At 39.9% G+C, this 21,256-nt stretch overlaps 1 protein-coding gene across 1 annotated transcript in view; it reads right to left on the bottom strand.

Annotated features, from left to right (window-relative positions):
* Positions 1-396: 396 nt before the first annotated feature.
* LOC128694084 (uncharacterized) overlaps positions 397-21,256 on the bottom strand; it is a gene marked incomplete at its 3' end in the record, with an annotated part of 24,083 nt that continues 3,223 nt past the window's right edge. The window contains exons 3-11 of the mRNA XM_070081757.1: positions 15,204-15,239; positions 14,860-14,895; positions 14,041-14,076; positions 9,506-9,541; positions 8,768-8,803; positions 7,913-7,948; positions 6,143-6,178; positions 4,469-4,501; positions 397-489 (exon numbers count right to left, since the gene is read on the bottom strand). Of these exons, the coding sequence (XP_069937858.1) occupies positions 397-489; positions 4,469-4,501; positions 6,143-6,178; positions 7,913-7,948; positions 8,768-8,803; positions 9,506-9,541; positions 14,041-14,076; positions 14,860-14,895; positions 15,204-15,239 (378 nt within the window). The remainder of the gene's footprint in view (positions 490-4,468; positions 4,502-6,142; positions 6,179-7,912; positions 7,949-8,767; positions 8,804-9,505; positions 9,542-14,040; positions 14,077-14,859; positions 14,896-15,203; positions 15,240-21,256) is intronic.

Here is a 21,256-nt window from a genome sequence, read left to right as displayed (position 1 = left end):
TTTCAACTGAGGTTAGGTTAGTTATGGATGGTCAGGAGAACGAGTAGAGGCCTCCCGACGCGGGTGTTACTCATGTACTGTCCTATCACTGCAGCTTTTGGTCACATAACTAAGACCTTTCCACTCATCTAAAAATTAAGCATAACAGCATTTCATGTTGTGTGTCATAAATTTAATAATAATCTCAACTCTCAGCATGGGAGGTTTCCGAGATTTTATTTAGGAGAGGTTAGTGGACTTGCCTTGAAGCATTGTTATTATTATTTGTAGGGTTTCCTGGGGCTAATGGAATATTTTGGGGGCTGCAGCCCTCCCTAGACCCCCTTACTAGGCGCCACCCCTGTCTCTTAGACTTATCACAGGAGGGAAGGGGTCACAATCATCTCTCAGACTTACCGCAAAAGGAGGGGATGGTCACAGTCGTCATCAGCCTCATGAAAGATCTCTTCACCGGGATCACGTTGACTGGGTTCAGATTTGGCACTTTTCCTGTCCACAAACATTATTATTATTATTATTATTATTATTATTATTATTATTATTATTATTATATAGCAAGGAAAAAACTTATTGGTATATGGGTTTTAAAGGCCATCTACAGCATAACAGCTGCATGTCGCCTTTTCACGACCAGTCACGAATACGTACTTTAATACGTAAATTATGGACTGAAGTAAATTCTTAGTAATATATATATATATATATATATATATATATATATATATATATATATATATATATATATATATATATATATATATATATATATATATTATACACACACACTTCTAGGTGTATAATAACTTATTATTAATAGTAATAATAACAGTAATAGTGGTAATACTAGTGGTATTAACAGTAGTGGTAGTAGCAATATTAGCAGTAGTAATAATTGTAGTGGTAGCAGTAGTAATAGTGGTAGTTGTAGTAAAAGTGGTAACAGCAGAAGCAGTAATAGAAGTAGAATTTGTGGTCACAGTGGTGGCCATGCTAAACTCCCTATGGTGTATAAATATACCAAGTTGGATGACTTTTATTGTAGCCTGCTTTCCCAGTGGCTTACACACTGACCTGGAGTTTTACCACACACTTGCCATGGGTTCTAACCCCACCAGTACCCTGTTTTTTCAGTCCTGTTATGATTTTGTGAGCAGCAGCAGCAGCAGCAGCCTAGCAGCAGCAGCATCAGCAGCCTAGCAGCAGCAGCATCAGCAGCCTAGCAGCAGCAGCATCAGCAGCCTAGCAGCAGCAGCATCAGCAGCCTAGCAGCAGCAGCAGCAGCAGCAGCCTAGCAGCAGCAGCAGAGCAGCAGCAGAGCAGCAGCAGCAGAGCAGCAGCAGCAGAGCAGCAGCAGAGCAGCAGCAGCAGAGCAGCAGCAGCAGAGCAGCAGCAGCAGCAGCAGCAGCAGCATTGCAGCAGCAGAGCAGCAGCAGCAGCAGCAGCATTGCAGCAGCAGAGCAGCAGCAGCAGCAGAGCAGCAGCAGAGCAGCAGCAGCAGCAGCAGCAGAGCAGCAGCAGCAGAGCAGCAGCAGAGCAGCAGCAGAGCAGCAGCAGCAGAGCAGCAGCAGCAGCAGAGCAGCAGCAGCAGCATTGCAGCAGCAGAGCAGCAGCAGCAGCAGCAGCAGCAGCAGCATTGCAGCAGCAGAGCAGCAGCAGAGCAGCAGCAGAGCAGCAGCAGCAGCAGCAGCAGAGCAGCAGCAGAGCAGCAGCAGTAGTAGTACGAGTAGTAGCAGCAGCTGCTGCAGTAGTAGTAGTAGTAGTAGTAGTAGTAGTAGTAGTAGTAGTAGTAGGCGCAGCAGCAGTAGAAAGAAAACGCGATATTGAAATCCAGAGTTAGACTGGGAAAGAAAACTGGAATACGGCTGGACAAGAGAAGGGGAAACACAAGCATTGTGCTTCAGTCAAGTTACTTTTGTGTGATGCATCAATAACCCGCACATAGGAGAAAGAAACTATGACGACGTTTCGTCCGACTTGGACTATTGATTAGTCATACTAACACACGAAGGTGAGGGACCCAGTATGTATAGGAGAGGGGGACTGAAGAGACGGAGAGGAGGAAGTGGATAAGTAATGGTAGAGGTAATGCTGGTAGTGAAGTAATAATAATAACAGTAGTAATTAGGGGAGTAGCGGTAGTAGCACAAGAGACAGAAAGGGGAGGGAAACGAGGCAGTAGTAGTAGTAGATAGTCGAAGTAGATTAAGTCTAAGCACAAGAAAAAGGAGCACTGCATCAGAGCTAATAGCCCACAAGGGTAGGACCAAAAACACAGGGTATGGGGGGGGAACAGAAGGACAGAACACACCTAGGCAGCAGAAAAAAAGAGAGGACAAAATATAGGAAAGAAGAGGCAAGGAGAGAAGAAAAGATCAGGTCAAGTCACGAGTGTTCTGAAGTTAGGATTATTATTATAATCAAAAAGAAGCGCTAAGCCACAAGGGCCATACAGCGCTGCTCTGAAGTTAGGAGCATTTGACAATGTAATGAGAAAGAAAGGCAACTACAGAAACAAAACCAGGACTAAGATTCATATTAGGAAAGCTGTATCTGAGGAATACTTCAAGAAGACATCTGTGAAGGCTAGAAGGGTAGAGAGTTTTAGCAGAGGACCAGTTAATTGGATGACTGTGATCTCTAACATGAGAGAAAAAAGTATTATTGGTGTGGTTAAGTCTAACACTTCTTTAGTTCTTTTTAAGTCTGTCAGAAAGCGGCCAGTTTTTCCAAAGTATTGGATAGACCAAGAGGAGCAGGAAATAGAGTAGACTCCGGAAGTATCAATAGCAGGAGGAGAGGTACCAACTAGATTACTGCGAAGGGTGTTAGTCTGGCGAAAAGTAAGTTTGATGTCTAAGGAACGGAGAGAGTTCTTGAGATTAGATTACATTTTGCCACCGAAGTTGCTAATTTATTGTGCACCCCATATACATCCTGTGGACGGTAGCGCAAGATCATATGGATACACAAAAGGCCTAGGACCTAGGCCCCAGAAGGCTTAACAGGTGTACATATGGATATATGCATATCTACAGTTCACTTATCTGTTACAAGCAAATTTAGGAAATTTGCTTAGTATATCTGGTATCTTAGAAAAACTGGAAATATGGGAAAGGCAGAGAACATGAGGTTTCACAGTAGAGAGTTTGGGAGAGAAGAAAGTCTGTTTAGCACATGAGAAGGCAGAGTTTTTGAAATCAGAAGGGTAGCCAAAATGAGAGAACAATTTGCGAAGAGTGAGGGTTACAAATGTGGAGGGCACGGGGAGAGAGAGAAATAAGAACACTTAGTATCAGAAATCTTCCCTATGAGGATAGACTAAAGGCCCTGAATCTGCACTCTCTAGAAAGGCACAGAATTAGGGGGGATATGATTGAGGTGTATAAATGGAAGACAGGAATAAATAAAGGGGATGTAAATAATGTGCTGAAAATATGTAGCCTAGACAGGACTCGCAGCAATGGTTTTAAGTTGGAAAAATTCAGATTCAGGAAGGATATAGGAAAGCACTGGTTTGGTAATAGAGTTGTGGATGAGTGGAACAAACTCCCTAGTGCAGTTATTGAAGCTAAAACGTTGTGTAGTTTTAAAAATAGGTTGGATAAATACATGAGTGGGTGTGAGTTGGACCTGATTAGCTTGTGCTACTAGGTCAGTTGCCGTGTTCCTGCCTTAAGTGAAAGTGATCTGACCTGACTAGGTTGGGGCATTGGCTTAAGGCGGTAGGAGACTTGGACCTGCCTCGCATGGGCCAGTGGGCCTGCTGCAGTGTTCCTTCTTTCTTATGTTCTTTTCTTGACAGAGGAAGCATGGTAAGAAAATAGTGAATGTACATGCCACTGTACATAGGCTTGCGATAAACGAAAGAGAATAGACTATAATTGAGCCATACCACGGGCGGGATTGAACCCGCGGTCAGAGAGTCTCAAAACTCCAGTTAGTTAGTTTAGTTTAATATGTTTATTATGCACCCCATACCCATCCTGTGGGCGGTAGTCAAAAGATTACAGAGGTACATAATTGGTCCAGGGACTGGACTCCAAAGTTTTGATAGCTGAGCAAGTTACAGAGGTAATGAATTCACAATTTACTCCAGACCGTCGCGTTAGCCACTGGACCAGCTAGCCACAATAAGATTCATCCAACTAGATATATTTCTACACAATAGGAAGGTTAGCATAGGCACCACTGTGACCACAAATGCAAGTTTTTACAGACGAATCTCCAGCTAGCGTGGCCGTGACGAACTCTAGCTCAAGTCCCCTCAATGCCGTCAACATGACTCTCTGACCGCGGGTTTAATCCCGCCCGTGGTATGGTTTGTTTGCAATCGTGTCATTACGATTTCGTGAGCCACTATAATCGAGCTATGGACATGTACAACAAGGAAAGAAATCTTTGAACGTGTGCAAGGAGCAAGGTTAGTTGTGTATTGTTCCGGTTATGGTATTGTCTTATTTTTCTTTACCTTGTGTGATGTCCTCCTTGTCTATGCGCGGTGCTGCAGGTGGCAAGGGAAGTTGGCAGGCGGGTGGCAGGCAGGGTGGTGAAAGCAGCGGCAACAGCAGGGTGATGGCAGGCGGCACAATAAGACCAAAATTAGCATAACTAGCGATAGGAATGTCACTCTTAATGGGGAAGGCTTTGAGGTAATTATTTCACTTATATTTTTGCATTTGGCTATTTTCTAATACTATTTTTTTCCGCAAGTTGTGGGTAAATTTGGTCTTACCTTCGAGTTTAGTGTTGTGAAAATATAGACGAGTTTTGGCTGACAAAATGGTAGTGGTTCTTGGTGGTAAGAATGGTTGATGGTGATCGTGGTAGGAATGGTAAGTCGTGGTGGTGGTAGTAGGAATGGTAGATGATGGTGATAAAAGAGATGGTAGGTAAGCAGTAATGGTGGTAGAAATGGTAGTGATGGCAGTACGAATAATGTTGGGGGATGATGGTGGAACAAATAGTGATGGTAATGGAATGGTAGTTGGTGATGGAGATAGGAATGGTAGTCGGTGATGGAGATAGGAATGGTAGTACGAGGTGGTAGGAACAGCAGACGGTGCTGGTGGTAGAAACAGTAGGTGGTAATATGCATGCTAGGTGAGTGATGGTAATAGGCATGCCAAATAGTGATAGTGGCTGGAATAGTGGGCGAGGATGAGGCTGGACGATAGAAGTGGTGATGGTAGGTGGTGGTTGGTTTGTTACGAAAGAGGACAAGTGTTTGCTGACAAACATGTAAGTGCTATGAATGCTTACTTCCTGCAGCTGAAGCAGCATACAGTACCAGGGGCCCATGTATATAAGTCGTGCCGAATAGGTAAAATTGATCACTTTGCAAGAACTCGTTTAAAATTAAGTCCTTTTTAAATTTTTCTCTTATTCGTTTAAAGATTTTTTTCATTTATGTGATTGTAAAAATTTATAATTTTGTACCAGAAGAACCTTAGAAAACTTGCCTAACCTTATTTAACAAGCTCAATTTAATTTAGCCTAATCCAACAAAATATATTTTAGATAAGTTTACAGTAATTTAATAATAAACAAACGCAATGAAATATATATTTTTCGTTAGGTTCAGAATTTTTTAATTTTTTTTTTTTGCGAAATTATTGCAAAATCAAATTTTTACTTGCCTTATTCAGCAAGAAGAGCGTTGCTATTTAAGCCAAAATCTCAAGTTTTACCTATTCGGCACGACATATATATATATATATATATATATATATATATATATATATATATATATATATATATATATATTATATATATTATACACACTAAGCAGAGTGTGTATTTCAGTTTATATACAATGAGAGGTTACATTAATCAAAATTTTAGATATTAAAGTATTCTTGACTGGTGATGAACAGATGACTTGCAGCCAGCCTTCATAACCATCGTGTAGTAGATAGCCTTTCAACCTATTTAAATAACTGTTATATTTATACAGTGGTGATATATTATGAAGGATTAGGCTAAAATAACCCAGTCAGACAGTGTGGTTGATAAGCGTGGCTGATAACAGTATGGTTGATAATGGTGGTTGATAACAATGTGCTTGATAATTGGTTGGTAACAGTATGCTTGATAAGTGTGCTTGATAACAGTATGATTGGTAACAGTGGTAAAGGTGACGTACCTGTGGAATTAGTGACATTGGTGGAGTTGGCTGCACCTGTGTAAATGTAAATAGCGTCGATTATTACATGTTTATAAGACTGAACATCTCTATACGCTTTTGTTTTATCTTTATATTTCATGAAGCGGTAAACCCGTGTGGATCATTAAACAGGGTGTGGTGAAGACTTGATCCACCGACCAGTACTGGCAGCTTGGAGGACTGTGATAGTACTTATGTTGTTTCTATATCTACCAGTTTTGGGTTGTGGTGGTACCGACACTCAAAGTCTTGCTCACAAGTGACACTGTTCACCTGCGTGCGAATATTACGTCAGTGTCTCCCTAATTCCATACTTGGTGCTATTTTTCCTTGCTCACAGTTTTTGTATCGAAATTACTGAAATGCTAACAGAAAGAATGTATATATATATATATATATATATATATATATATATATATATATATATATATATATATATATATATCCTAGGTAATAGGTTAGTAGACAGAAACCACCCAGGGAGGTACTACCCTCCTGTGGTAGTAGGTTGGCAGGCAACCACCCAGGGAGGTACTGCCCTCCTGTGGTAGTAGGTTGGTAGGCAACCACCCAGGGAGGTACTACCCTCCTGTGGTAGTAGGTTGGTAGGCAACCACCCAGGGAGGTACTACCCTCCTGTGGTAGTAGGTTGGCAGGCAACCACCCAGGGAGGTACTGCCCTCCTGTGGTAGTAGGTTGGTAGGCAACCACCCAGGGAGGTACTACCCTCCTGTGGTAGTAGGTTGGTAGGCAACCACCCAGGGAGGTACTACCCTCCTGTGGTAGTAGGTTGGCAGGCAACCACCCAGGGAGGTACTGCCCTCCTGTGGTAGTAGGTTGGTAGGCAACCACCCAGGGAGGTACTACCCTCCTGTGGTAGTAGGTTGGTAGGCAACCACCCAGGGAGGTACTACCCTCCTGTGGTAGTAGGTTGGTAGACAACCACCCAGGGAGGTACTACCCTCCTGTGGTAGTAGGTTGGTAGGCAACCACCCAGGGAGGTACTACCCTCCTGTGGTAGTAGGTTGGTAGACAGCAACCACCCAGGGAGGTACTACCCTCCTGTGGTAGTAGGTTGATAGACAGCAACCACCCAGGAAAGTACTACCCTCCTGTGGTAGTAGGTTGGTAGACAGCAACCACCCAGGGAGGTACTACCCTCCTGTGGTAGAAGGTTGGTTGGCAACCACCCAGGGAGGTACTACCCTCCTGTGGTAGTAGGTTGGTAGGCAACCACCCAGGGAGGTACTACCCTCCTGTGGTAGTAGGTTGGTAGACAGCAACCACCCAGGGAGGTACTACCCTCCTGTGGTAGTAGGTTGGTAGACAGCAACCACCCAGGGAGGTACTACCGTCCTGCCAAATGAGTGAAACGGAAGCCTGTAATTGTTTTACATGATGGCAAGATTGCTAGTGTCTATTTTCTGTCTCATAAACAGGGGAACAGGTGTATCTTGCTACTTACACTTAGATGACACTACACATGAAAGAAAAGAATGCTTTCTCCGTAAGCCAAGCGTGTCGTAAGAGACGACTTTCGTTTTTCTTTTTAGGCCACCCTGTGAGCTAGCAAGCCTATCTACCAATTGCGAAACACAGCCCCCCCCCCCCGCTCTAAAAAATAATATAAATCACTACCGCGAGTCAAACTTCCAATCAAGTCCCATTTTGAGCACGACATTGTGAAACAATTGTTACGACTGCTGGAAGCGATCACTAGGATGTGCAAGTGTGGGAGAGGCGGCGTACCTGGGCTAGTTGCATTGGTCGCGTTGGCTGCACCTCCTGTCGAAGCGGAAAAATGAAAAGATCAGTAATGATTTAATTAAGGAGGTCAAATAATGTTGATTTTGAGAGTGAATATAGCAGTTGTAGTAGTAGTAGCAGCAGTGGTTGTTAAGGAAAATATTGATTGCTGGGGGTAGTGGTACTCGGTTAGTTGCCATCGTTGGTTGAGGTGACAGATCTGAGATAGAGTAGTAATGATGGTTGTTTTAACAGTGACTAGTAGTGGTGGTATTAGGTATTTTTATGTGGTGGTAACTTCGTTGAGAGTAGTTGTGGATATGCATGTATAGATGGCAGTAGTCGTGGTTAGCAGTCGGTAGTGGTAGTAATTGTGGTTAGCAACTGGTCTTGGAAGTGGTTGTGGTTAGCATTTGCTAGTAGTAGTAGTAGTTGGTGGTGGTAGTAGTTTATAGCAACTGATAGTGGCAGTAATTGCGATTAATAATTGGTGGTGGTTGTGGCAACAATTGTAGTTAGCATTTGTGGTGGAGGAGGTAATTTTTATACATTTATTGTGGTATTGGTACTTTTGTGGGGTAATAGAATTGATGGAGATGATGAAGGTAGTAGAGATAGTGGTAGTTAAAATTGAGAGTAGTGAGGTGGTAGTTGTAGTTGTCAGTGGCAGTAGTATTAGTAACACTACCAGTATAGAAAAATTAGCACTGATGGTGGTAGTAGTTATGGTTCGTGCTGGTTGTAAGGTATTAGATTGCTAGTAGTAGTGGTAGTAGTTATGCCTAGAACAGCTGCTATGGTTGTCGTAGTAATGGTGGTAGCAGTTGTAATGTGTATAGTGTGGAAGAAGCTACATACCTGGGCTAGTGGTATTAGTGGCGTTTCCAGCTGCACCTGTGTAAATGTAAGTAATTAATATTGTTTATTGCGCCTTCAAATACGTCAGTCGAAGCATCATTCCTAATTACTGAGGTTAAACTAGATGTTTAATTACTGAGGTTAAATTAAATGTTTAATTACCGAGGTTAGATGTTTAATTACTGATGTTAAATTAGATGATTAATTAATGGGGTTAAATTAGATTAATTAATGGGGTTAAATTAGATGTTTAATTAATGTTAGATTAATTAGTGGGGTTAAATTAGATTATTAATGTAGTTAAATTGGATGTTTAATGGGGTAAAATTAGATGTTTAATGGCGTTAAATTAGATGTTTAATTACTGAGGTTAAATGTTTAATTACTGAGGTTAAGTGATCTTTAGTTACTAAAGTTGAACAAATAAAATTTAATTACTAAGGTTCAGTAACTGAAGCATAATTTCTAAGTGACAGAATTGATGGTGGTGGTGAAAGTAGTAGAGGTGGTGGTACAGTGAAGTGGTAGTTGTTGTCAGTGGTAGTACTAGCAGTAACGACACTACCAGTAGAGAAGTATTAGAGTTAGCACTGATGGTGGTAGTAATTGTGGTTGGTGCTGGTTGAATGGTATTAGATGGTTTGTAGTAGTAGTGGTAGCTGTGGTTAAACAGCTACAATGGTAGTAGTGGTAGTAATAGTAACAGTGTGGTTGAAGGGTGTGGTAGAGGTTACGTACCTGGGCTAGTGGCGTTAGTGGTGTTTCCAGCGGCACCTGTGTAAATGTAAATAGTTGTTTACAGTCCTTCAGTCACGTCAGTTGAAGCCTCATACATCGTTCCTAATTACTGTGGTTTAATTACTAAGATTCAATTACTGAGGTATGATTAATAAATTTTAACTTTAAAAGTTAGTTGCTAGTGAGTTTTAATTACTAAGGTAAGTGCTTCCTTTTATTTATAATAATAACAATGCACTTGTAATATATTTTTGGTTTATGTAATGTATAATTTTGTGTAATCTTGTATTTAACATAGGTGTAAAGGGATAAAATGCACAGGGGATGAGGGGCTGTTTGTGTCAGCACAAAGTTAAACGTTCACTGTGTTTTTCCACAATGAAAATTTATAATTTCTGTGGAAGATTCGATACTGTGTTTCTTTTTTAATGTATTGTATTGTCTTTAATAAAATATAAAAAAAAATACTTGGGTTTCATTACAGAGTTAAATTACTAAGGTTTAATTACTGACTTTCAATATAGTTGAATTGTTAAGGTTTAATTACTGACGTTTCATTACAGTTTTATTACTAAAGTTTAATGGATAAGCTTTATTTACAAATGTTCATTTACTATTGCTTATTTAAAAGGATGTATTTATTAAATAATGAAAATTTTTTTTGATTACTTAGGCTCAGTTGCTGAGATTTATTTACAAGTGATTATTAATTATTAATACGATTGAAGTGGAGGGTAAATATATATATATATATATATATATATATATATATATATATATATATATATATATATATATATATATATAATTATTATTGTTATTATTATTATTATTATATCATTAATTTACCAAACTGCGGCCAGCCGGGATTAAGAGTCGCAGGATCTAATCCCGGCTGGCCGCAGTTTGATAAATGATTCAGTACTACTTGTTTCGTGGTTTCATTACTATTATATATAGTGTTTGGTGAGTGTGTGGTACCGCTGTGGCACCATTAGTTATGGTAATGGTAATAAACACATGAATGATTGCCTGTAGGAGTAATGGTAGATACATTTAAGAGCTGTAGTATTGCTTGTTGACAAGGAAAATACTGATTGCTGGAGATGGTGGTAGTAGATTTAGTTGCCATCGTTGACTGAGATGGTAGAGTTGTTAGAGTAGTAATGGTGGTTAATGTTTTAACAGTGTATAGTGGTGGTAGTAGGAGTTTTTGGCTGTGCTGGTAACATGTTTACGGGTGGTTGTGGATATGGATGTAGTGGTGACAGTAGTTGTGGTTAGCAATTGCTGGCGGTGGAATTAGTTGCAACAGTGTGGTTGGGAAGTGTGGGAGAAGCTACATACCTGGACTAGTGACATTAGTGGTGTTTCCAGCTGCACCTGTGTAAATGTAAGTAATTATTATTGTTTACTCTGCCTTCAAACACGTCAGTCGAAGCCTCATATGACGTTCCTAATTACTGAGGTTAAGTTAATGTTTAATTACCGGGGTTAAGTGGTTAATTACCGAGGTAAAAATTAGATGATTAAGTACAGAGATTAAATTAATGTTTAATTACTGGAGTTGATTTAGACGTTTAATTACTGAGGTTAAGTTAGATATTTAATTGCTGAGGTTAAGTTAGATATTTAATTATTGAGGTTAAATTAAGTGTTTACTGAGGTTAAATGTTTAACTGAGGTTAAATGCTCAATTACTGAGGTTAAATTAGACGTTTAATTACTGAGGTTAGTGTTGATCTTTAATTACTAAAGCTGAACAAATAGAATTTAATCACTAATGTTTAATAATTGAAGCATAAATTCTATCAGTATAATTGATGGTGGTGATGCAGGTAGCAGAGGTGGTGGTACCAAAAGTGAGGTGGTAGTTATAGTTGTCAGTGGTAGTACTAGCAGTAACGACACTACCAGTAGAGAAGTATTAGAGTTAGCACTGATGGTGGTAGTAGTTATGGTTGGTGTTGGTAGTAAGGTGTTAGCTAGTGGTAGCTGCGACTAAAGCAAGCTACAATAGTGGTAATAGTGGCGGTAGTTATGGGAACAGTGTGGTAGAGGCGACGTACCTGGTTTAGTGGTGTTTCCAGTTGAACCTGCGTAATTGTAAATGATTATCACCTGTTTACATTGCCTTCAAACACGTCAGTCGAAGACTCGGGTGTCATTCCTGATGACTCAGGTTTAATTACCGGGTTTAAATTTCTTTGGTTTAATTACTGAGTTTTAACTAAAATTAAGTTGCCGAGGTTTAATTACTAATGTTTAATTACCAAGGTTTAATTACTTAAGTTTAATTTACAAGATTTAATTACCGAGGTTTAATCAATAAGTTTTATTTAATAATTTTAATTGCTAAATTTTAATTGTTTTAATTACGTTTATTTAATAACATGCAGTTAATGTTTAATTACTAAGAGTTAATTGCTGAAGTTTAATTACTAAGGTTTAATATGGATTTAATTACTGAGGTTTAATTAATGAGGTTAAATTACATTGCTTAATTACTAAGGTTTAATGGAAAAGATTTATTTACAAAGGTTCATATATCATTTAAAAATTATTTATTAAGATATATTTATTAAATATTAGCAAGGCTTAGTTACTGTTTTAATTGCTGTGGTTTATTTACAGACTATTAATGTTAATGCAGTTGAAGTAGAGGGTGAATTTATTTATGGCTAAAATGCCGGGAGTAAAGGCCTTGTAATGCCTTCCGTGTAAATTACTAAAGTGAAAAAAGAGCATTTGAAAGTTGAGTGGTCTGAATGTACGTGAATATATTAGAGACGATAGAAATGATTGTGAATATGAAAAGAAGTTGGATGTCCTGGCTCTAAGGGAAACAAATCTGAAAGGGGTAAGGAGAGTTTTAGTTGGGAGAAATAAATAGGATTAGGTCAAAAGCATCAGAGAGCTAAGGAAAGAGTAGCGGTAATGTTGAAGGATCAGTTATGGCAGGGAAAGAGGGAATATAAATGTATATATATATTTAAGGATTATGTGGATTAAAATAAGAGATGCTAAAAGTGGGTTATACTAAGTGTTTGTGCACCTGGAAAAGACAGGAAAGAGAATATTTAGGAAATTTTGAACCAAGTGAGAGAATAATTGTGGTAAGGGACGTAAATGCTAAAGTGTGAGTAATTGTAAAGGGGAGCATGGTAGGGAAGTTTGGGTTCCCGGAGGTAAATGATAATTGAGAGCCTTTAGTTGGAATTTGTATAGAAAAATGTTAGGTAATAGGTAACGTATATTTTAAGAAAAAGGTGATAAGCACTCGAGATAATGACAATAGGTGTTGGACTGTGTATTGGTAGATAAAAGTTTGAGGGGATAGACTTCTGGATGTACATGTTTTAGACAGCAACAAATATATCATAGCATTATTTAGTTGTAGCTACAGTGAGACTGAGAGGTTGATACTGTACAAGGAGACTGCCATCACTGACTAAGAGAGAAGCGAGTGTGAAGGAGGTAGTCAGGGCAGGGCAAGATATAAGCAACTGTTGTGAGAACGATGAATCCCTTCATAAAGCTGCCTTGCTCACACTCCAACAGCACGATAAACCATAAAAACCACTTGCCTCCATTCCTATGTAACACACTCACTCACGCCTGTTGGATGTCCAAGGCTCTTGTATACAGAATTTTTACCCCATCCTTCCAGCCTTACCTAGGACGACCCCTATCTCGCCTTCTCTCCACTTCAGATTTGTACTCCCTCCTAATCATACTATTTTTCTCGACCCATTTTAAATGTGTGAACCACCTCAACAACCCCTCCTCAGCCCACTGGATAATACTTTTAGTAACCCGGGATGTGGTACCTCTAATGGTAACTTTGGTTGTGGTAATGGTAATTAGAACGTAAATGATTGCCTGTACGAGTAATGGTGGCAGATATGATTGGCAGATGTAGCAGTGTGGTTGAGAAGGAAAACATTAATTGCTGGAGATAGTGGTAGTAAATTTAGTTTCCATCTTTGGTTGAAGTTGTAGATTTCAGTTAGAGTAGTGATTCTAGTTCGTTTTAATAGCGAATAGTGGAGATACTAGTATTTTTAACTGTAGTGATAACCTGGTTAAGGTTCGGTTTGTGTATGCATGCATTAGTGGAAATAGTTGTGGCTAGAAAATGGTGGTGGAAGTAGTTGTGGTTAGAAATTGGTGGTAGTGGCAGTAATTGTGGTTATCACTTGTGGTGGAGGTGGTCATTTTTACGCTTATTTCTGGTATTGGTACTTTGTGGGCAAATAAAATTGATGTCAGTGCAGGTAGTAGAAGTTTTGGTAGTTAAGACAGAGTACCAACATTGACATGGTAATTGTAGTTGTCAGTGGCAGTAGTAACAACTCTACCAGTAGAGAAATATTGTCACTGATGGTGGTAGTAGTTAAGGTTAGCGCTGGTAGAAAGGTACGTATTAGATTGCTGGTAGTAATGGTAGTAGCTATGACTAAAACAGCTGTTATAGTTGTTGTAATGGTGGTGGTAGCAGTTGTAATGTGTATAGTGTGGCAAAATCTACATACCTGGACTAGTGGCATTAGTGGTGTTTCCAGCTGCACCTGTGTAAATGTAAGTAATTATTGTTTAGAGTGCTTTATATATTCCTAATTACAGAGGTATAATTTATGAAACTAAATCGAGATTTAATTACTAAGGTTTAATTAGGTTTAATTATTAGAATGTAACTATTAAGGTTTATTATTGATATTTAATTTCTAAGGTTTAATTAGTGAGCTTAAAATAAGGTTTAATTACTAATTTTGGTTTAATTACTAAGATTTAAATTCTCAGGTTTAATTGCTAAGTTTTTATTAATATTCTAATTGTTGAGGTTTAATTACTAAGATATAATGAATAATATTTAATTATTAAGGTTCAATTCTTGAAGCTTCATTACATTTTTACGTATTAAAGCTGAGTTAGTAAGATTTAATCACAAAAGTTCATTTATTACGGCTTATTTCTTAGTATTCACTTATTAAATGTAACTACTAAGGTATAATTATAAGTGATGATTAAATTATATTTATGCAGTTGAATTAGAGGGAAAATTATATATGTATTGTGGAGTAATGGAATTAACGGTGGTCATGTTAGAGGTGTTTGTAGTTAAGATTTAGAGTACCGGCGATGAGGTGGTAGTTCTAGTTGTCAACGGTAGTAGTAGCAGTAACAACACTACCAGTATTAGAGTTAGCAATGATGGTGGTAGTAGTTATGGTTGGTACTTTTAGTAGGGTATTTGATGGCTAGTAGTAGTGGTGTTAGTTTTAAGTAAAGCAGTCCCAAGAGTAGCAGTAGTGGGTGTAGTAGTTGTGGTAACTGTGGTAGAAGCTACATACCTGGGCTAGTGGTATTAGTGGTGTTTCCAGCTGCACCTGTGTAAATGTAAATGATTATCTTTTGTTTACAGTGTCGTCAGACACGTCAGTCGAATCCTCGTATATCATTACCAGTTACTAAGGATTAATTACTGAGGTTTAATTATGAACGTTTATTTACCAAAAAATTAATAACTGGAGTTTAGTTTTTGAGATTCACTTATTATGGTTTTATTACTGAGTTTTGATTTCTAAAGTTTAATTACTGAGGTTAAATTACTAAGGCCCAATTAATAAATTTTAACTACTAAGGTTTAATAAATAATAGTTGTAGTTGTGAAGATAATATAGGTGTAAAGACGTACCTGGACTAGTGGCGTTAGTGGTGTTTCCAGCTGCACCTGTGTAAATGGAGTAAATGTAAATCATAGTGAATATCACTTGACAGTGACTTCAAATACGTCTAAGCATCATATCTTAATTTCTAATTATTGAAGTTTATTTGCAAAGGTTTAATTGCTAAGATTTGTTAAGTGAGGTTATATTAGGCTTGGTTACCGAGGTTTAACTGCTATTGGTTATTTACTAATGTTTAATGAATAAGGTTTATTTCTAAAAGTTTAGTTACTACGACTTAAGTAGATATAGTTATTGAGGTTTAATGAATAAGGTTTATTTCTAAAAGTTTAGTTACTACGACTTAAGTAGATATAGTTATTGAGGTTTAATGAATAAGGTTTAATTACGAGCGATTATTAATGCATATTAATTCAGGTGTAGAGTAGGAGCACACTGCAGCTAGCCGGGGATCAAACCCCTCTTGTTTTAGCCCGTCTCGTGGGAAGCAAGTCAAAATTCACGACGCTCTTATACGTGTGTATGTATATCGTGCCTAATGAGCCGAACTTGCCGAATAGGCCGAACACACTTAAAAAATTAACGCTTCCTTACAAAAAATGCAAATTGATGGACATTTTTTTTTATCGGCAGTGTTGTAAAAAAAAACTGTTTCCGCCTAACTTAAAAACCTTACCTAACTTAACCTAATTTAGAAACCTCACCTAACTCAACCTAATTTAGAAACCTCACCTAACTTAACCTAATTTAGAAACCTCACCTAACTTAACCTAATTTAGAAACCTCACCTAACTTAACCTAATTTAGAAACCTCACCTAACTTAACCTAATTTAGAAACCTCACCTAACTTAACCTAATTTAGAAACCTCACCTAACTTAACCTAATTTAGAAACCTTACCTAACTTAACCTAATTTAGAAACCTTACCTAACTTAACCTAATTTAGAAACCTCACCTAACTTAACCTAATTTAGAAACCTCACCTAACAACCTAATTTAGAAACCTCACCTAACTTAACCTAATTTAGAAACCTCACCTAACTTAACCTAATTTAGAAACCTTACCTAACTTAACCTAATTTAGAAACCTCACCTAACTTAACCTAATTTAGAAACCTCACCTAACTCAACCTAATTTAGAAACCTCACCTAACTTAACCTAATTTAGAAACCTCACCTAACTTAACCTAATTTAGAAACCTTACCTAACTTAACCTAATTTAGAAACCTCACCTAACTTAACCTAATTTAGAAACCTCACCTAACTTAACCTAATTTAGAAACCTCACCTAACTTAACCTAATTTAGAAACCTCACCTAACTTAAACCTAATTTAGAAACCTCACCTAACTTAAACCTAATTTAGAAACCTCACCTAACTTAACCTAATTTAGAAACCTTACCTAACTCAACCTAATTTAGAAACCTTACCTAACTTAACCTAATTTAGAAACCTCACCTAACTTAACCTAATTTAGAAACCTCACCTAACTTAACCTAATTTAGAAACCTCACCTAACTTAACGTAATTTAGAAACCTCACCTAACTGAACCTAATTTAGAAACCTTTTAGAAACCTCACCTAACTTAACCTAATTTAGAAACCTCACCTAACTTAACCTAATTTAGAAACCTTACCTAACTTAACCTAATTTAGAAACCTTACCTAACTTAACCTAATTTAGAAACCTCACCTAACTTAACCTAATTTAGAAACCTCACCTAACTTAACCTAATTTAGAAACCTCACCTAACTTAACGTAATTTAGAAACCTCACCTAACTTAACCTAATTTAGAAACCTCACCTAACTTAACGTAATTTAGAAACCTCACCTAACTTAACCTAATTTAGAAACCTTACCTAACTTAACCTAATTTAGAAACCTCACCTAACTTAACCTAATTTAGAAACCTTACCTAACTTAACCTAATTTAGAAACCTTACCTAACTTAACCTAATTTAGAAACCTCACCTAACTTAACCTAATTTAGAAACCTTACCTAACTTAACCTAATTTAGAAACCTTACCTAACTTAACCTAATTTAGAAACCTCACCTAACTTAACCTAATTTAGAAACCTCACCTAACTTAACCTAATTTAGAAACCTCACCTAACTTAACGTAATTTAGAAACCTCACCTAACTTAGCCTAATTTAGAAACCTCACCTAACTTAACGTAATTTAGAAACCTCACCTAACTTAACGTAATTTAGAAACCTCACCTAACTTAACCTAATTTAGAAACCTCACCTAACTTAACCTAATTTAGAAACCTTACCTAACTTAAGTTTCTTTTAGCCAAATTCTACAGCATATCATAGAACAGTTTAAATTTATTTAATATTTCTTAAAAATCAATGAGATATTTTGCCGTTATGTTTAGATTGATTTTTGCAGATTTATTGCATAAAAGTTTGTCATATTCGTCATGAATAACTCTTGCGTTTTAGGCCTAACTCGCCGGTTTGGCTTGTTCGGCACGACATACGTATATATATATTCTGGATGACTGTGATACCACTGGTAGCAGCTGTAGTTGTGGTTACAATGGTTACCAGTGGTCGTAGATATATTTGCTAGGGATGGTGGTGGTAGCAGCAGATATATGCACCCCATACCTGTCCTGTAGGCGGTAGTCAAAGGATCACAGAGGTACATAATGGGTCGAGGGACGTGAGTGAAGCAGGTGTAATAGCAGTTGTGACAGTTGTGGTAACTGTGTGGTTTAGGCGACATACGTGGAATAGTGGTGTTAAAAGCTACTCGTGTGTAAATGTAAGTGTAAATACTTTGGCTTATGACATTTACAGGGTCACTAATCGGGTATGTAAATTTCTAAGATGGTAAAGCATATTAATTTTATTTAATATATATATGAGCACAATGACAGGTTTCGCAACGCTGGTGGCAGGTGTTAAAACTGTGGTAGTACTGATGGCAGGTGTTAGGATTGTGGTAATACTGGTGGCAGGTGTTTAGGACCGTGATGACAATGGTTACAATACATTTACTAGTTGTAGTTTGCAGTGGTAATATATAAACACACCAGTGGTAGTTTAGAGGATCAATTGGTGTCACATATGGAGAGTATGGTTGATGTTTATGATATATGGTTGCCAAGCTGGTAGTGCTGTTAGTTGAGGTTGTTGGTGGATGATGGAGATATTAGGATGCTTTTCCTTAAGACACCTGCTGTCCAGTGTTACCCATCAATAAAATAGGCACCTGCGTGTTAGTGGACTGGTGTGGGTTGCATCCTGAGACATTGACCTAATTTGCGGGAAATGCTCTGCATAACAAGGAGATTTCTATATAGTAGTACGTTATTGATGTCAGCTAGACCTGTATACCTTGTATATGTACTTGTAGAAATAAAGATATTAATACAAAGCAAGAGTAGTGATACATGTGGTTATATTTGATACTATATGTGCTTCCTAATGGTTTGGTTAGTAGGTGCAGTCTGTGGCGGCAGGACTGTAAATGGAGCTTTGATCGGCAGTAAATCAGGAAACGGGTTGAGGTTTAAACTCATGGCTAGTGAGTCTTAAAACTCACAGGTCGTGATCTATATGAAGTCGTCGTCTTAGGATTTCGTGAGTTTTGATCAACAGTGGTAGTGATGGTGGTAGCTGGGGTAATACTGTGGTAGAGGCTACGTACCTGGGCTGGTAGTGATGGTGGTAGCTGGGGTAATACTGTGGTAGAGGCTACGTACCTGGGCTGGTAGTGATGGTGGTAGCTGGGGTAATACTGTGGTAGAGGCTACGTACCTGGGCTGGTAGTGATGGTGGTAGCTGGGGTAATACTGTGGTAGAGGCTACGTACCTGGGCTGGTAGTGATGGTGGTGGCTGAGGTAATACTGTGGTAGAGGCTACGTACCTGGGCTGGTAGTGATGGTGGTAGCTGGGGTAATACTGTGGTAGAGGCTACGTACCTGGGCTGGTAGTGATGGTGGTAGCTGGGGTAATACTGTGGTAGAGGCTACGTACCTGGGCTGGTAGTGATGGCGGTAGCTGGGGTAATACTGTGGTAGAGGCTACGTACCTGGGCTGGTAGTGATGGTGGTAGCTGGGGTAATACTGTGGTAGAGGCTACGTACCTGGGCTGGTAGTGATGGTGGTAGCTGGGGTAATACTGTGGTAGAGGCTACGTACCTGGGCTGGTAGTGATGGTGGTAGCTGGGGTAATACTGTGGTAGAGGCTACGTACCTGGGCTGGTAGTGATGGTGGTAGCTGGGGTAATACTGTGGTAGAGGCTACGTACCTGGGCTGGTAGTGATGGTGGTAGCTGGGGTAATACTGTGGTAGAGGCTACGTACCTGGGCTGGTAGTGATGGTGGTAGCTGGGGTAATACTGTGGTAGAGGCTACGTACCTGGGCTGGTAGTGATGGTGGTAGCTGGGGTAATACTGTGGTAGAGGCTACGTACCTGGGCTGGTAGTGATGGTGGTAGCTGGGGTAATACTGTGGTAGAGGCTACGTACCTGGGCTGGTAGTGATGGTGGTAGCTGGGGTAATACTGTGGTAGAGGCTACGTACCTGGGCTGGTAGTGATGGTGGTAGCTGGGGTAATACTGTGGTAGAGGCTACGTACCTGGGCTGGTAGTGATGGTGGTAGCTGGGGTAATACTGTGGTAGAGGCTACGTACCTGGGCTGGTAGTGATGGTGGTAGCTGGGGTAATACTGTGGTAGAGGCTACGTACCTGGGCTGGTAGTGATGGTGGTAGCTGGGGTAATACTGTGGTAGAGGCTACGTACCTGGGCTGGTAGTGATGGTGGTAGCTGGGGTAATACTGTGGTAGAGGCTACGTACCTGGGCTGGTAGTGATGGTGGTAGCTGGGGTAATACTGTGGTAGAGGCTACGTACCTGGGCTGGTAGTGATGGTGGTAGCTGGGGTAATACTGTGGTAGAGGCTACGTACCTGGGCTGGTAGTGATGGTGGTAGCTGGGGTAATACTGTGGTAGAGGCTACGTACCTGGGCTGGTAGTGATGGTGGTAGCTGGGGTAATACTGTGGTAGAGGCTACGTACCTGGGCTGGTAGTGATGGTGGTAGCTGGGGTAATACTGTGGTAGAGGTTACGTACCTGGGCTGGTAGTGATGGTGGTAGCTGGGGTAATACTGTGGTAGAGGCTACGTACCTGGGCTGGTAGTGATGGTGGTAGCTGGGGTAATACTGTGGTAGAGGTTACGTACCTGGGCTGGTAGTGATGGTGGTAGCTGGGGTAATACTGTGGTAGAGGCTACGTACCTGGGCTGGTAGTGATGGTGGTAGCTGGGGTAATACTGTGGTAGAGGCTACGTACCTGGGCTGGTAGTGATGGTGGTAGCTGGGGTAATACTGTGGTAGAGGTTACGTACCTGGGCTGGTAGTGATGGTGGTAGCTGGGGTAATACTGTGGTAGAGGCTACGTACCTGGGCTGGTAGTGATGGTGGTAGCTGGGGTAATACTGTGGTAGAGGCTACGTACCTGGGCTGGTAGTGATGGTGGTAGCTGGGGTAATACTGTGGTAGAGGTTACGTACCTGGGCTGGTAGTGATGGTGGTAGCTGGGGTAATACTGTGGTAGAGGCTACGTACCTGGGCTGGTAGTGATGGTGGTAGCTGGGGTAATACTGTGGTAGAGGCTACGTACCTGGGCTGGTAGTGATGGTGGTAGCTGGGGTAATACTGTGGTAGAGGCTACGTACCTGGGCTGGTAGTGATGGTGGTAGCTGGGGTAATACTGTGGTAGAGGCTACGTACCTGGGCTGGTAGTGATGGTGGTAGCTGGGGTAATACTGTGGTAGAGGCTACGTACCTGGGCTGGTAGTGATGGTGGTAGCTGGGGTAATACTGTGGTAGAGGTTACGTACCTGGGCTGGTAGTGATGGTGGTAGCTGGGGTAATACTGTGGTAGAGGCTACGTACCTGGGCTGGTAGTGATGGTGGTAGCTGGGGTAATACTGTGGTAGAGGCTACGTACCTGGGCTGGTAGTGATGGTGGTAGCTGGGGTAATACTGTGGTAGAGGTTACGTACCTGGGCTGGTAGTGATGGTGGTAGCTGG

Source organism: Cherax quadricarinatus, unplaced genomic scaffold (genome assembly GCF_038502225.1).
Source record: "Cherax quadricarinatus isolate ZL_2023a unplaced genomic scaffold, ASM3850222v1 Contig4035, whole genome shotgun sequence".
Taxonomy (NCBI): Eukaryota; Metazoa; Arthropoda; class Malacostraca; order Decapoda; family Parastacidae; genus Cherax; species Cherax quadricarinatus.
Note: the sequence above shows the minus strand (reverse complement) of the source record. Positions and strands in the feature narration are given on the sequence as shown.